At 43.9% G+C, this 17,295-nt stretch overlaps 1 protein-coding gene across 3 annotated transcripts in view; it reads right to left on the minus strand.

Moving 5' to 3' along the window:
- The window catches only part of LOC102907099 (protein DDI1 homolog 2), a 51,944-nt gene that overhangs the window by 15,624 nt on the left and 19,025 nt on the right, over positions 1-17,295 (minus strand). For all 3 annotated transcript variants that reach the window (XM_076565608.1, XM_042272258.2, XM_006975455.4), the window contains exons 4-7: positions 16,557-16,683; positions 11,574-11,701; positions 8,691-8,819; positions 1,996-2,099 (exon numbers count right to left, since the gene is read on the minus strand). In XM_076565608.1, coding sequence (XP_076421723.1) covers positions 1,996-2,099; positions 8,691-8,819; positions 11,574-11,701; positions 16,557-16,683 — 488 coding nt within the window. The remainder of the gene's footprint in view (positions 1-1,995; positions 2,100-8,690; positions 8,820-11,573; positions 11,702-16,556; positions 16,684-17,295) is intronic.

The following is a 17,295-nucleotide window of genomic DNA, read 5'->3' on the forward strand; positions in this document are numbered from 1 at the left end:
TGAGGAATAAAGTATCATGACAAATTAATGTATTGTCAGATAATCCTCGCTGTATGAACAAAGCATTTTCATTCTCTAGCCTTTTAATCTCAAGGTTCTAACTATTGTTTAATCAACAGCTAAGAAAAGCATGTATTAAACACCTGCAGGAAATCAGTAAAAAAAAAAAAAAACTTCTGACATCTGGTTTTTTTTTTTTTTTTGGTTTTTCGAGACAGGGTTTCTCGATGTAGCTTTGTGCCTTTCCTGGAACTCACTCTGTAGATCAGGCTGGCCTTGAACTCACAGAGATCTGCCTGCCTCTGCCTCCCAAGTGCTGGGATTAAAGTCTTGCACCAACACTACCCCCGGCCCCTTTTGATTTCTAATCAGAATCTTAAAATTAGACAACTTAATAAAACTCCTGAGGCTGGAGAGATGGGTTAAGAGTACTTGTACACAGCCCTATAAAGGGAAGTCCCTCCCCTCAGGGAATAGGGAAGCCCCTGAGAAAGGAGACAGAGGGAATGGATAACAAGGCCCTCTAATCAACATAATCCAAACTCATATGAACTCAGAGAATGGGGCAGCATGTACAGGGTCTATAAAGGTCTGCACCAGGTCTTCTGCATGCATATTACGGCTGCTAGTTTAGTATTTTTATGGGATTCCTGAGTGTAAGAACAAGTGGGTTTCTGTTTCTTGTGCCTTCTCTTGGGCTCTTTTCCTTCTGTTCGTTTGTCCAATTCTGATATGTTAGTTTTGTTTTATCATATCACAATCCCTTAGAAGCCTGTTTGTTTTCTAATGAGACAGAAAGGTGAATCTGGATGGGAGGGGAGGCAGGGAGGAACTGAGAGTAGAGGGAGGGGAAACCACAACCAGGATTTATTGTGACCAAAAATCTATTTTCAGCAAAAGGAACAAGAGCACTTGTTCTTGCAGAAGACCTACTCCCAGCACCACATGGTGGCTTATAACCATCAGAACCTTAGTTCCAGAGGATCCAATGCTTTCTTCTTACCTTAAAGTGCATCAGGCGCACATGTGGTACATACATGTGAATAAAACACAAAGTCTAAAAAATGTTAAGGTTAAAAAAATAAATAAATAGGGCTGGAGAGATGGCTCAGAGGTTAAGAGCACTGACTGCTCTTCCAGAGGTCCTGAGTTCAATTCCCAGCAACCACATGGTGGCTCACAACCATCCGTAATCAGATCTGGTGCCCTCTTCTGGCCTGCAGTCATATATGCTGTATACATGATAAATAAATAAATCTTTAATAAATAAATAAATAAATAAATAAACAAACAAACAAACAAACAAGACTGCTAATTATAATGTCAAAAGAGACAAGATTTAACTTATCCCTAGAGGCTTTACAAGGAGAGATCTGTGCTGTTGTTTTGAGACAGGGTCTCACAGGTGCCCGCCAGGCCACCTCTCTGTTCTAGGTGCTAGGATCTAAGGGTTAGGATTAAAGGTGTGCACCACCACACTCAACTGACAGACTGCATTTGTAATGACAGTCATTTCAACTCTGTCCAACAATATCTACCAAGGACACTTCCATGTTTGAAAAACCATGTTTCTTTCTTGGTTTGTCAATATATGCAACTAGCAGAACTGATGTGAATACTAGAGACCCAGAGCAAAAGCAGAGGGTGGAGGCATGATGGTACATGCCTATAATCCCAGGAGCAAGAGGCAAGAGTATGTGAGTTCAAGGCACCCTACCTTACACAGTGGGCTCCATCCAGGCCGATCAGGGCTACATAATAAAGCCATGTAAAAAGCCTGATGCCAACAGGACACACCTAGAACCTCAGCACTGGGGGAGTGGACACACAAGGATCCCTGGAGTTGCTGCCCTACCTGTCTAGTCAATCCGTGAGCTCCGGGTTCAGTGAAAGACACTATCTAAAACAAGGTAAGACAGACCAAGGAAGACACCTGTTGTCAACCTCTAGCCTCCATGCACTGATGTGTGTCCATGTATCAAAAGCTCTAATTACCTGATGCCGTTTAAGCATGTCCAATCCCAGAAGCATGTCCATAGGCTGTTCTTCGAGTATGGAGAAGGAACATGCCAGGAAATCACCTTCAATTTGAACCTGAGCTAAAGCACAGAAGAGAAGAAGAAATTACTGATGTTGCTTCCCAAGCCCAGGGTGAGCTGTGAGGAACCCATCACTCTGTGCCTGGGCTTCCTGGACGCAGGCAAGGCAAGGAGGGGCAACAGTGAAACAAGATGAAAGCAATGAAGTAGACGGGCAGAGCTACTGTTCTGAGAACCGGGCTTGTCGTGGGCCGCCATCAGGACCATGCTCAGCAGGTGACAAAAAGAAGCCTGAAGAGGATTGAAAAACAACACATACACAGAGACAGTAACAGTGAAGGCAGTTCTCTGGCATTAACCAATGGCTTCCTATACACTTATAAAAAGGTCTACCAGGTATTTGTGAGTATACGTGTATACACGGGTTGCTGAGGATGGAACGCAAGCTGTACCACCATGGCACAAATGTTTCCAAAAAGCAGTAAAACCAGCATACTTTAAACCTTTAAAACCTTTAAAGTATGAACTATTTAAAAAAAATTTACTAAAGTAAAAAAAGGGGGAACTAGGGACTCATCTTTCCTCTCTACATTCTATTCTTTCCCTTGTTTTATATATTTTAAATTTTTTATCAGTGGATTCTGCTGGAGTATCCGCTGCAGATAAGCACTGGAGGGCTCGTGTTGCAAATCACCCTCTAGAATGATGGAAGGATCTTTCTACTGGCACTTGGAGGAGACCCGATCTGGTGTTGGTGTAGGCTCAGGGTTCTGTTTGTGTCTTTCTGCAGGACAATGAGGTTCCTCTTTGGATTCTTGAGCGCTGTGTGAGCCCTGTGGCTGCTGCTGAAGGCCAATATGGCAGAGACCTAATGGGCCTTCATGAAAAACTCTCCCCTTCTGATGCCAATGGGGATTGAGAACCCAATATGGCCAGCCTTGGCAAGCATTAACATAAGCCTAGGAACTGTAGCCATGTGGTTGGATTATCCAGAAGGTAATGTATGGTAACTGCTTTTTCAAGTATGTTTGAACGTGTCACCGAGACACCTTGGAGATTAAGGATAACCCTGAAGGTCACTGACCTCCATTTGTTAACAGTAGCATGCCAGCTAAGCATTTTCATTTTCACAATCCTCTTCAAACTGGTGTACCTACTTTTGTACTATCTACTTTTCAGGAGTGGCTCTGTGCAACATTTATTGGCCTCCTGAAATTCATTTAAACCCCCTTTGAAGACACCTTAAAATTTATGAGCCTGAATGTAGACATTATAAGACCATTAGTTATACTCCTTGTTCTTTTGCAGAGCTGCCAGCTTAAGTTGTGCTGGGATCAAGAAAAATGGGCTTTGGCAGTTTGTGTTCCTGGAGTTGTATCCATGCCAGTAGAAGCCCACACGCTCCAGAAAAGAATTTGACATTGCTGCTGCCATTGTTGCTGTTATAGCAGTGGCGGCCACAGCTGCTACTGTTTCTGGGATTACCATTTCATAATTGGTTACTACAGCTAGCACAGTGGAGACCCTGGCAGCAAAAGTAGCTACCACAGTTAGTTAATCTTTCATTCTATTGGGCATGATAAATTTAATTCAATAGTTATATACATTTCGATTGGCTTTGAAAGTTATAAATTTATAAACTCAAGTTCCATTTGCTTTTGGGATACCACCTTACAAGGACTCCAATTTGCAGTAAGACTTGTTAAGGAAGGGAATGGCTCAGTTGCCTTTAGCCTACTGGCTATGGGTGGGTTGGGACTTCTGTTGGTCTTTTCTGTGTTGATAACACACAGACTGCAAGCCCAGCGCCACTTTGAGATCTTTGGCAGCAGTTAACTCTGCAGCTCACACAGGATTGAACCTGTATGATAATGAGTATTCAGAGACGGGTAATACCTGGGGGGAGGGGGGGGGCGCGCTCACCAATCTAAGACAGAGTGCCTGTGTGGCCTGGGCAAGTGTCTCCATGACGGGTAAGGTGACCTGCTGATGTCTGATGCAACCAAAGTCAGAAGCTCGTTTTTTAGTAAAAGGGGGACCTGTAGGGCTCTGGCCCCCGTTTTGGGTAGCTGTTGCCTTGCTTGCTGATCTTGTCCTCCCTATGCTAATTCCCTGCCGGGTTCCACCATCCTGAATGCTTAAGGAAAGATCCTTGTCTGTGTATCCTGCATAATGGGCATTAACAGCTTAGATGCAAGATTGAAGATTGTAAAACATTGGTAGAGAACTTCTGCCCTCTGGGGTTCGGTTCTCCCATTGTGCTGTAAGCCTGTATTTAAGACCTCCTCCCTCCTTCAATAAACGGCATTCGGCAAAAAAAAAAAAAAAAAAAAAAAAAAAAAAAAAAAAAAAAACCACTTTAAAGAACCGGGCAGTGGTGGCGCACACCTTTAATCCCAGTACTCAGGAGGCAGAGGCAAGAGGATCTCTGTGAGTTCGAGGCCAGCCTGGTCTACAGAGTGAGTTCCAGGAAAGGTGCAAAGCTACACAGGGAAACCCTGTCTCAAAAAACCAAAAACCAAACCAAAACAAAACAAAAAACTTTAAAGTAAACATCCATGCAAGAAAAAGCTTCTCATTGCCTGTTAGAACCAAGTATCTAATTTTCAAATCAGAGACACGGTGGTGGCACACACCTTTAATCCCAGCACTGGGGAGGCAGAGGCAGGTGGATCTCTGTGAGTTCGAGGCCAGCCTGGACTACCAAGTGAGTTCCAGGAAAAGGCGCAAAGCTACACAGAGAAACCCTGTCTCGAAAAACAAAACAAATCAGAGACACAAGAAAGGTCTGGCTTTGCTTGCAATCTCCTACTTCTCAGTTAAAATTTATTTTACTAGGGGCTGGAGAGACAGCTCAGCAGTTAAGAGCACTGGTTGCTCTTTCAGAGGACCTGGGTTCAATACCCAGCACTGACATAGTAGCTACAACTATCTGTAACTCCTGTTCCAGGAGGTCCAACAGCCTCATACAGACATACATGCAGGCAAAACACCAATGCACACGAAACAAAAGAGATTATTTACTAGGGGATAAAGGGATGACTCAGCAATTAAGAGCACTGACTGCTGTTGCAGAGGAGCCAGATTCAATTCCCAGCACCCACAGGATGGCTCAAAATCACCAGTAACTAGTTCTAGGGGTCTTGTACCCTCTTCTGTCTTCCACAGGCACCAGGCACATATCACACATGTGATACACAGATGTAAATGCAGGCAAACACCTGTAAATAATAATAATAATAATAATAATAATAATAATAATACAGACATTAAATTACTTTGCTACTATTAAGTAGCAAGCCAAAGAGAGTGTGAGATATGTGTCCAATATAAAGCATAAGAAACAACCATGCATTTGGTTTCCAGATAAAAAAATAGAAAATCGGGGGCTGGAGAGAGATGGCTCAGAAGATAAGAGCACTGATTGCTCTTTCAGAGGTCTTGAGTTCAATTCCCAGCAACCACATGGTGGCTCACAACCATCTGTGATGAGATCTAGTGCCCTCTTCTGGTCTACAGTCATACATGCTGTATACATAATAAATAAATAAATAAATCTTAAAAAAAAAAAAAAGAAAAGAAAAAGAAAAAAAGAAATAGAAAACCAAAATGGGAGACTGCCTCAGTAGTTAAGAGTGCTTCCAGATGACCTGAGTTCAGGTCTCAGAACCACTGTCAGGCAGTTCACAACTGCCTGTAATTTCAGGTAGTCTCTGCACACAAATGGTATATACACTTAGCTAGACATATACACATTAAAATAAAATAAAATAAATCTTAAAAAGAAAACCAAAGTGTTACATTTCCTATATTCCTCCTGTCTCCTCCAACTCTCCCAACTATCTTAGTTCTGTGTTCATCATTTTAGCTTTTCTTAGATCTTCAGATAGTATTATACATATTTCTAGCCAACATTACTGTCTATTTTGTTATTTCAAAATATTATTTGTCTTTTCAAGTGCTGGAACTATAGGTGTATGATATCACATGTGATCAAGGCACTCACCACCACCACCGCAACACACACACACACACACACACACACACACACACACACACACACACACACACACACAAACACATACACACACACACACACACACACACAGAGGTTTTCTCTGTGTGGCCCTAGCTGACATGGAACTTGCTCTATAGACTGGTCTGGAACTCAAAGATTTGCCTGCCTCTGCTTCTGAGTGCTGAGATTAGTTTGAAGACATGCACCACCATGCCCAGCTCTCAAGGCAAACTTCTTAATCTTGCTGGCCATGGTGGAGCTCACTTTAATAATCCCAGAGGCAGAGGCAGAGGCAGAGGCAGAGGCAGAGGCAGAGGCAGAGGCAGAGGCAGAGGCAGAGGCAGGCAGATCTCCTGTTCGAACAAACAAACAAACAAACAAACAAATTCAAAATCTTAATCTTTCCCTTGTTTTCTTCATTATCTTCTCCTTCTTCAGTTTTGGAGTCCAGGCTGGTCCTAATTGTGCAGCCTCCACTTGCCAAATGCTTAGTTTCCAGGTATACGTGACACCACATTTCAAGCTGAGAAGTTCTGCCTCTAAGCACATGTGTAGGTGTGAACATGTATGTGGAGTTTGAGGCTAAATGTCTTTTCCTCTATTGCTCTCCACTGCAGTTTTTGAAATAGGGTCTTACTGAACATTCGGGCTGGGTTGGACGGCTTACTGGTCCCCAGAACCAGCTAGTCAGTACTCACAGCTTTGAGGCTGCACACAGGTGCCATCACACCTTGCTTGTGCATGCTGAGATCCAAACTCAGGTTCTCACACTTGCACAGTAAGCACTTTGCCAATTCAACCTTTCTCTAACCGACATGGGCTGTAATCCACCAGGACAATTGTATATGCGTGCTGTGATTTTGGTCTCATTTCCAAGTCCCCTCTCTACAAGAACGTGCAGCTACCCCAGAACACCGCAAATACTCTTGCTCTAAGATTTCCAGATATCTAGAGTGCGGACAACTCCTGGGTGATGATAGCTAGAACCAGACACTAATTGAGACCTGCATAGGGACCAGCTTTTGACACTGCCCACTATAAAAGTCATGACCCAGAACTACATAATTGGGGCTGGAGAGATGGCTCAGAGGTCAAACATTTGCTGCTTTAGCAGAGGACCCAAGTTAGGTTCCTAGCACTCACATGGAGGCTTACAACCACCTGTAAGTTCAGAGCATCGGATATCCTCTTCTAAATTCCAAGGGCACCAGAGATGCATAGTACACAAAACCACTCTTATAGAAAAAAATATAAAAAATAAATCTTTAAAAAACAAAATGAGCCAGGCGGTGGTCCTAATTGTGCAGCACTTGGGAGGAAGAGCCAGGCGGATCTCTGTGAGTTTGAGGCCAGCCTGGTCTCCAAAGCAAGTTCCAGGAAAGGCGCAAAGCAGCAAAGCTACACAGAGAAAACCTGTCTCAAAAAACCAAAAAAACAAAAAACAAAAAACCACCAAACAAAAAAACAAAATGAAAACAAAACCACAAAACTGAGTACCACAAACAAAAGCACCAAGAACCTCACACACACACAAAATCTCACCTCTAGCTGCCCTCTCACATGTAGTCCCTGGTTGGAAACCCTTCCTATGATGTCTTTCCGGTTCTTGAAATAGAGGTATGTGAAGCTTAATCTTATTTATAGCCAGCTTGAGGGGATCTAGAATCTCTATGGAAACATACCTCTGGATATTCTGCTACAGTTTCTAGAAAGGTTTAACTGAGAAAATATCCATTCTAAGGATGCACTAATATTTCCCCCCCACTCCTTTCTTGAAACAGAAACATGCACGCACACCCGAGAAACTAAGACTATCTAGGATGAGCCTAGCGAGGACACCATTTTGACTGAGTACCAATAGATCACCATTAGAATACATCAAGGGGCTCGGGCAGCCTGACTGTAGAGTGTGCTTATCATGTGCTAAGGCACTGGGCTCCATCATGGAACTGAAAGATGTATTTCCAGACTAAAAAAGCCACTAACAGTTGAGTATAAGAAATGAAAAGATCACACTCAAGTACATGGAAATGCCCTAAGGGGAGTTGAAAGAAGCAAGGGGCCACACATCCCAAGAGCATTCAGCACCCCCACAGCAACACTGATCACAGGGAGATTAAGACACAGTGCCTAGGGGGCTGGAGAGATGGCTCAGAGGTTAAGAGCACTGACTATTCTTACAGAGGTCCTGAGTTCAATTCCCAGCAACCACATGGTGGGTCACAACCATCTGTAATGAGATTTGGTGCCTTCTTCTGGTCTGCAGTCATACATGCTGTATACATAATAAATAAATCTTTAAAAAAAAAAAAAAAGACACAGTGCCTAACTCTGTGATGGAAATGACTCCTGACCTAGCCAGGATAGAGGGAAAGAAACCACACTCCAGGGTCAGCAAGTAAACTGTTAGCCATGAAAGTCTGACAACCTGAATTCAAGTCCAGGGACTGTGGAAGGGTGGAAGGAGAGGACCAACCCCCCAGTTGTTCTCTGACCTGCGCAGGAGCAGGTGTCCCCACAGGTACACATCCGCTTGCTTGCATGTGCATGGCCATGCCAACCAGAGGGAATCAGGAAAGACCTTCAAAACTCGACCGCCCTACAAAAGCAGTACCCGGCCTGCCTTCACTCACCTAGATGCACCCTTCCAATAATCTTCTGGGTGCCCACTCCTTTGGCGATGCCAGCCCACCGACGGTCCACCAGTCTCATGATGTTACACCTTTCTGCACAGGCCTGGCTCATAATAGTCATCTGGGCACCTGGAGGGAGAGAGAAGTATCACACTGTAAAAATATAACCCGCATCTGTGGTAAGACTTCTGTCTCTGTAACATCATCCTGCTTAGCTCATCTTTTACTTATTTTTGAAAACTCCTACTGTTCTTTCTGCCTCTACCCCCATGTTCTAGGATGGTATATGCGCACCAACATCCCTGCTTAATTCAATTTCCATTTCTATACCAGAATCTAAAACAGTATAAAAGTCTGAGAGAAAGAGTATGGTTTTAATGGAGTACCAGAACAATACTTAAAAACTTTACTAACAGGGCTGGAGAGATGGCTCAGAGGTTAAGAGCACTGGCTGCTCTTCCAGAGGTCCTGAGTTCAATTCCCAGCACCCACATGGCAGTTCACAAGTGTCTGTAACTCCAATTCCAGGGGACTCGCCATCCTTACACAGACATACATGCAGGCAAAACACCAATGCACATAAAATGAAAATAAATAAATTTAAAAGGGGAGGGGGGGCTTAAAAAAACACACACACACAAAAACAAACTTTACCAATAGCAAACAAGCCTATCGGAAGGTGACCTTCTAAAATCCAGATGTTACTGAGAACACATCGTCGTCTTTGTTGTTGTTTGCTTTTCTTTTTTCTTTTCTTTTTTTTTTTTTTTTGGTTTTTCAAGACAGGGTTTCTCTGTGTAGCTTTGCGCATTTCCTGGGACTCACTTGGTAGCCCAGGCTGGCCTCAAACTCACAGAGATCCGCCTGCCTCTGCCTCCCGAGTGCTGGGATTAAAGGTGTGAGCCACCACCGCCTGGCTGCTTTTGTTTTCTGAGTCAGGTTCTCACTTCCCGTGTAGTCCAAATTTAGTCTTGAACATGTAATCCTTCTGTGTCAGCCTCCTGGGATTACAGGTGTGTTCTTCAACACACAGATTCCAGTGATTTTTACTTAAAGTGTTGGGACACACTGTTCACAAGTTAAAAAATATAGGCTGCAGCTGAGTACAGCTCAGTGGTAGAACACTTGCCTAACATGGACAAGAACCTAGGATTGAACCCAGAATCACTTTAGAAAAAAGCTGGGCATGGTGGCACGTATCTTTCTTTCTTTTAATGTGCATTGGTGTTTTGCCATGGGTGTTGGGTCCCCTGGAACTGGAGTTACAGACAGTTGTGAGCAGTCATGTGGGTGCTGGGAATTGAACCTGGGTCCTCTGAAAGAGCATTCTTAGCTTACTCTTAACCACTGAGCCATCTCTCCGGCCTCAGTAGCACACACATATTTTTAATCCCAGCACTCAGGAGGCAGAGGCAAGAAGATCTCTGAGTTTGCCATCCTGGTCTATACAGCTAGCTCCAGGCCATCCATAGCTATACAGTGAGACCCTGCCTTAACCAAACAACCACACCCCTGGGAAGGTGGGTAGAGAGACAAAAGCCCAAAAGTCCTCTACGTTTCCAAAAACTTAGAAATGAACCTACAAGTGGGTCTTCTTCCCTTGAAAGCTGAGGGCATGTATCTCACTGCTACTCAAGCTGGAAACTCACCATATAGCTAAGGAGTTTCTTGCTTCCACCTCCCTGGGTGCTGGGGTTACAAACATGCTCTATTATGTTCCTATTAAGTTTTATGCAGTGCTAGGTTCCAACTCGGGGCTTTGTGTATGCTAGACACATCCCTAGCCTTACATGAGATTATTTTCTATCTCAGGGCATATGTACTTAGCTGTATCAGGCTGATACTTCTGTAATCTTTGTCTAGCCCTAGCCCCTCCCTTGAATACTGGCTCCATACACCTGGGTACTGGACAGCTCTAGCTCCTCCCAAACCTCACTTCAGATGTCTCTCTTTGCCAGTGGCATGGCCTTTTCACCATCTTACAACTATGGCACAGTTCAATGTTGACTACTGCCGCCTTCACTGCGCCCTTGAACTGCCTGAAACTACAAATCAGATCTCCACAATGTCTGCTGTTCTGACCTTCTTCCTTCTTTCCAAAGCTGCTGAGGGCTCACACCCACCTCCCTCCTAAGTGGATTCTTCTGGCTCTGAATCTGTGCCATGCACATATAATTTAAAGCAAATACGACCCTCAAAATTATAGAATTTTTCCAGCTGATTCTGCCTGCAGTCCCAAACTATAACCTCCTTCAAATCATTTCTTTATCTGTTCAATAACCCTTAAAGGTTCCCACTTTCTATAGGACTGTGTCAAGTCAGTGCCCAGCCGGGGTCAGGCACACTGCATCTTACTTATCTTACTGTCTGAAGCAGGTGAGACATAAATCTCACAAACCAGCTTAAAACTCACTATAGAGCTGAGGATGCATTTTTAATTACATGTATATGTGGAGAGGGGGTGCAATATGAGTACAGGTGCCCATGGAAGCCAGAAGAGGGTGTCATATTGTCTGGAGCTGGAGTTATAGGTGTTTGTGAGCTGTGTAATTTGGGTGCTGGGAACCGAACCCACATCTTCAGCAATAGTTCTAACTCTTAACCACTGATCCAACTCCCACTCCACCTCCCAACCCCCATCATCCCGGACTGCCTCCCTCTGTTTGAGCCTCTATTTTTCAGTTCTTTGGTTACACCCATCCAAGTCCTTACCACCAGCTGAGGCACTCTAAACCTAAAACCAGGTTAAGAAATGACTGGGAAAGAAATCGATCACCAACACAGACTGAAAAGTGAAAATGTAACTTCTAGGCATCAATAGGCAAGCAGACCATAGGACCAGTGTCTAATAGACATCAAAGCCTCCCCTCTCTCCATCATTACCTGAGTCAACGAAGGCTTTCACAGGATGCCCGTTCACTCTGCAGTTGATGTAGAGCATGGCGACCTGGCCGAAGCTCTCTGGGGCCTCCTCCATAGCTATCGTCATGTTCTCCTCGATGTTCTGCTGCCTGTGACAAGTCAGAGCAGCACACTGAGAGCTCCGTTTCCAGGAAAGAACACATTGGGTAAATGGTTTTTTCCCTAACTGGAGCAGCTGAGTCATAGAATGGAAGTTGGTTCTGTGTTCCCCAACAGGTGACTCAACAGGAGGTAAGGAGAGACAAAGCTGGCAGAAGACCTAAGACAGGCATAAAATTATCCTCATGTAAAACAATCGTGCTCCCTTTGAAAGCTCAGATATGGAAAAATAAACTCCTAGAAAGCAAGGCCATAGTCCCTTTGTATCTTAACAAACACTGAAATTTCATGAATGCTACTTGAGACAGGGTCTTACTACATAGCACAGGTTAGACTTGAACTTGTGACCCTCTCAGCTCAGCCTCTCCATTGCTGGGATTATGTGTGCTACTAGACCTTGCAAGCATGCGCCTCTATTTTGATCTCTGTTATTTTGGAATGGATCTTTTTTTTTTTTTTTTTTTTCTTAGTTTTGTTTTTTGTTTTTTTTTAAGATTTATTTATTTATTTATTATGTATACAGCATATGTGACTGCAGGCCAGAAGAGGGCACCAGATCTCATTACAGATGGTTGTGAGCCACCATGTGGTTGCTGGGAATTGAACTCAGGACCTCTGGAAGAGCAGTCAGTGCTCTTAACCTCTGAGCCATCTCTCCAGCCCCTGGAATGGATCTTTTTGAAACATAGGGTTTCTCTGTGTAGCCCTGGTTGCCCTGCAACTCGCTCCATAGATCAGGCTAGTCTCAAATTCATGAGCTCCGCCTGCCTCTGCCTTCCAAGTACTGGTATTAAAAGAATGTGTCACCATGCCAACCATGTGCTGCTATTTTAACTGAGGATGTCCTGGGCATCTGAATTATCATCCCAGTGCATCAGTAAGTCTTCAAACAGAATTCCATGTATTCCACCTGTCTGTGCTGCACAGGCTGCTTCTTTTCCACAACTAGCTTTTCTAATCTGTAAAATTAAAAAATAAACAAACAAAAACCCACCAAAAAACAATTCCTTCCCATTACAAGGTAGATGAGCAGCCTAAAAAATTTAGCTTATGGTGCTAAGGTAAGAGCAGAGCTTCAAAAATTGCATCTATTGGGAGATGTAGCATGCATGAAAGCAGGACACCAGACTCATACAAATCAGGTGTGGTGGTGCACATCTGCAAATTCCAGCATCTGGGAAGTGAAGGCAAGAGGATCAGAACTTCAGGGTCACCCTGGGCGACATTTAAGGCCAGCCTGAGCTACATGAAACCTTGCCTCAAAACGCACTGCTTAGACTCATACCTTCAGACTGGGAATATTGAATTCCATCTACAATTTGGGGTAAAGTTCACTGTGAACTCAGGACTGCTAAAACCACATTGCAATACATGTGCATGTCTTAATGTATGGGAACAGAGACACTGTCTACATAACATGTGATGGTTAACCTGGATTATCAGCGACAGTGGTTTTAAAATCTCCAGTGGTTTTAAAATCCCTCAGTCAGTGAGGGTGCTTCGGAAAAGGTTTAACTGAGGAGAGAACATCCCTGAATGTGGGCACCACCATTTCATAGGCTGGGGTCCAAGACTGAATAAGAAGGAAACACGATCCTGCTGTCATGTCTTCCCCACCATCACTGACTACAGCCTTAAACAGAGTAAATAATAAAGAAACTCTCCTTCCTTAAGAAGCAAGTAGGTAAGTAACTACCATGCTGTCCCACCACCATTCGCTTGCACGGCAGACACAGAGCTGAACAGGAGACTAGGTCACGTGGCCTGCAGAACCTAGAACAGTCATTACTAGCCTTTACAGAGGTCTGCTGACCCTGCTCTCAAGGCCATTGCCTGTGCCTTCCTAAGGCTCCCGTTCACTGAACCCATGGTTAACCTCAGATCTGCAGCAGACGGTTAAACGTCTCACAAAGTCCGGACGCCCTTGTTTAATTTAGTTTGGCAAACAGGGAAGCTATCACACCTTGGTGCACATATGCCCCTGTTCAATAGCGTCATGTGCCAGGCAGAAATTTTAAGACACATTTAATGTAATTATACACCTTTATCCAATGACACATTATTAAATTTAGAAATTACATAACAACTAATTATGTACCCCTGATCTTACTCTAACTCAAGTTAAATTTCAGGGGAAAAAAAGAAAAAGTGAGGCTAGGGAGATGGCTCAGTCAATAACATGTTTACCATCCAAGCATGAGGATACCTGGCAGCATCCAAGCGCAATCTCAGAGGTGGGGAGGTAGGGACAAGAGGGTCCCTGGAGCTCACTGGTCAGTTAACAAGCCTACCCAAATCTGTTGGCTACAGGTCCAGCAAGAGACGCTGTCTCAAAAAATAAAAGTGAGTGAAACTGAGGAAAAGCCCATTTAAAACAAGAAATAAACAAACAAACAAACAAACAAAAAAAAAACCAAGCAGAAAAATCAATCCTTTGGGATACCAATTGGCTATGGCTCTGAAGGTCTCAATAGAGAATCTTCAGAAGTACGAAGTTTCCTTCAAGGGATGAATATGGGGCCATCAAGACAACTCAGGAAGCATGGTGCTTCTCACCAATCTTACAACTGAAGTTTGATCTCTATAACCCACGGTGGAAGGAGAGAACCAAATGTTATTCCTGAATGTTGTTTTCTGATTGACACACATGTATCACTGCATGTATATCCAGACCAATAAATAAATTATAATAAAAATGCTGTAACTCTAGGTAGATTTGCCCACATTTCTTGGGCTGGAGAGATAACTCGGCGTCAAGAGCACTTACTGTTTTTCCAAAGGCCTGAGTTTGGTTCCCAGCATCCACATCAGGCAGTTCACAGCTACCAAATGATCCAACAGGCTCCTTACACTCATGTGGCACATACACGCACACACACACCCCAGTAAAATTAAAATAAGTATTTACAACATATGGTGGAACACACAGAGGCAGGTAAATCTCAGAGTTCAAGGCTAACCAAGGCTACACAGTAAGACCTTGCGCTGGGGATGTCTTTCTATATGCTAGAATGTGTTGCTCTGATTGATAAATAAAACGCTGACTGGCCAGTAGCCAGGCAGGAAGTATAGTATAGGCGGGCTAAGGAGAGAGGAGAATTCTGCGAAGTGGAAGACTGAGTCAGGAGATGCTGCCAGCTGCTGCAGTCATGAGAAGATGTAAAGATACCGGTAAGCCATGAGCCACAGTATAGATTTATAGAAATGGGTTAATTTAAGATATAAAAACTAGATAGCAAGAAGCCTGCCACAGCCATACAGTTTATAAGTAATATATGTCTCTGTGTGTTTAATTGGGTCTGAGCAGCTGTGGGCCTGAGCGGGACTGGAGAAAACTCCAGCTACAACCTTGTATCAAAACAATAAAAGGCAAAAAACCAACCAACCCTAACCAAACAACACAAAGAGTATCAGGGCAACCCCAGATGCACAGCCATGTAGGCCAGCTGGTGCTGTCTGGATAATCTGTAATCTGCTTCCTTTACCCCACCCCCATAGGAAACGACCTGTTTGGATTTGATACTCTACTTCCAGGGTTTGTTTATGCTTATAATCAATGTCAGACTCTCTTACAGCTGCAATGTGACCCAGTAAGAACACAAGGGCTTTATTTCTCTGGGCTGACTGAGCTAGTTAAGCTATGTCCATAGATACTAATATCTGATTAAAGCATGGCTGCGCAGGTCTGCAGACCTAGCTAGTAGGGAAGCTGAGGCAGGACATTAAGCTCAAGGACAGCTTGCCAGCTTAGTCAGATCGTGTCTCAAAATAAAAAGTAAAAGCAGAGCTGAGGATATGACTCAGTGGCAGAAACTTGCCTAACTGTGCTAAGAGGGGAAAAAACACCAATATCTGATTCGATTAGTGAGGACACTTAAGCAACAGAACATGAGCAAATAGCTTAGGGCTTTCAATTAGTCCTGGAATATGACTTGTCCTTCTGCAATTTCGAGTACAGTCCGAGTGTCCAGAATCAGCCTGGCAATAAAGGACTAGTCTAACAGGTATGAATTCATCAGGTCCCCAGTGTGGGCACACAGTAGAGAGAGCCTATGAGTGTAATAAAGCAAGCCAATCAGGTAACTACAGCTCCCACCCTACTCATTGTAATAGGAGTACCGTTAGATTTGTTCCTCTTAGTTACAGGAGGATTTTCATAATTAGCAACAAAAACTGAATTGGGTTTGGGGAGCAGATGGCCATTTTATTCAAACAGCATCTTGCCTGAGACTAGTGATATGGCCGGCACTGCCATTAGCATCTCTGTACTTGCTTGGGCTCCACTCTGAAAGATCCTGACTCATCAGACTAGAGAAGGCTTACGCATCTGCAGTTTTAAAAGCTTACTGCATGCTTTAATACAGCCCCAACAGAGAACCACTGCAACAGACTCAGAGGTGGCAATGTGTCAGGCAGAGAGCTTATCCACCAGCCGAGTCAGCAAAGGCCCAGGAGAAAGAAGACAGAGGACTATGAGACCCCACCTGTGTGGAGCTCTCTAATCCAATTGCCTTCAAGACCTGATTTAATCAGGACTGAAATCAACCTTCAGAGCCAGTCTACTGATCTCAGCAGATGGGGTTTCTCCTCGGTCGTTCTGGGGTCACCTACCCAGCTTTAACGATGCTGCTCTGTCTGCTAATCAGGAAGTGCTCACAAAATTTGAGAGCAGAAATCATTAAGTATTTTCCAAATCAGATCAGAATGTGAGGACAATGAAGGAGAGAGTTACCAAAGAAGACTGAGGTTATTATCTCAACCTGGAGACAGAGAAGCAGCCTCTGTCTAGCTAATGACTGACGACCTGGATGCTGTGAGCTTGCTCATTAGGTAGATGGATCTTACCTTATATCTTCTTCTATCTTTGCCTGAGCTTCAAGATCAAAGGGGTCAGCAGAAAACAGACGAATCCTTTCTTGTTCTCTCCGAGCTCGGTCCTGCTGCTGCTCTACCAGGACCCTAGAGAATTTCTCTACAAAATGAGAGGGGTATATTCAGTTCTACATTTCTTCCTTTCTTTTGGTTTTCACAGGACAAGGTTTCTCTGTGTAGCCCTGGGTGTCCTCAAACTCAGAGATCTGCCTGCCTCTGCCTCCCCAGGGCTGGGATTAAAGGTGTGTAGCACCACCATCTGGCCACTTTTTTATTTTTAATCCATTATTTTAAAAATGTTTTTATTTCAGTCTAGCAGTGGTGATGTACGCCTTTAATCCCAGCATTTGGGAGGCAGAGGCAGGCAGATCTCTGTGAGTTTGAGGCCACCTTGGTCTGCAGAGCAAGTTCTAGGACAGCCAGGGCTACACAGAGAAACCCTATCTTGAAAAACCAAAGACAAGTAAATAAATAAACCTCAGCACCAAAGAGAGTACTCTACAATTCCAAATACAAAAAGTTTGAAAACAGGCAAAACAAATCGGTAATCATGAGAACAGTGCTAGTCTATTCAAGAGGAAGGAAACTGAACAGAAGGAACACAATGGAACTTCCAAGGGGAGAGATGGCTTCAGTGGGGAATGTGTTTAACTTGCAAGCATGGGGGCCTCAGTCTGAAATGCAGAGACCACATAAACTGCTGGAAATGATG

Source organism: Peromyscus maniculatus, chromosome 2 (genome assembly GCF_049852395.1).
Source record: "Peromyscus maniculatus bairdii isolate BWxNUB_F1_BW_parent chromosome 2, HU_Pman_BW_mat_3.1, whole genome shotgun sequence".
Taxonomy (NCBI): domain Eukaryota; kingdom Metazoa; phylum Chordata; class Mammalia; order Rodentia; family Cricetidae; genus Peromyscus; species Peromyscus maniculatus.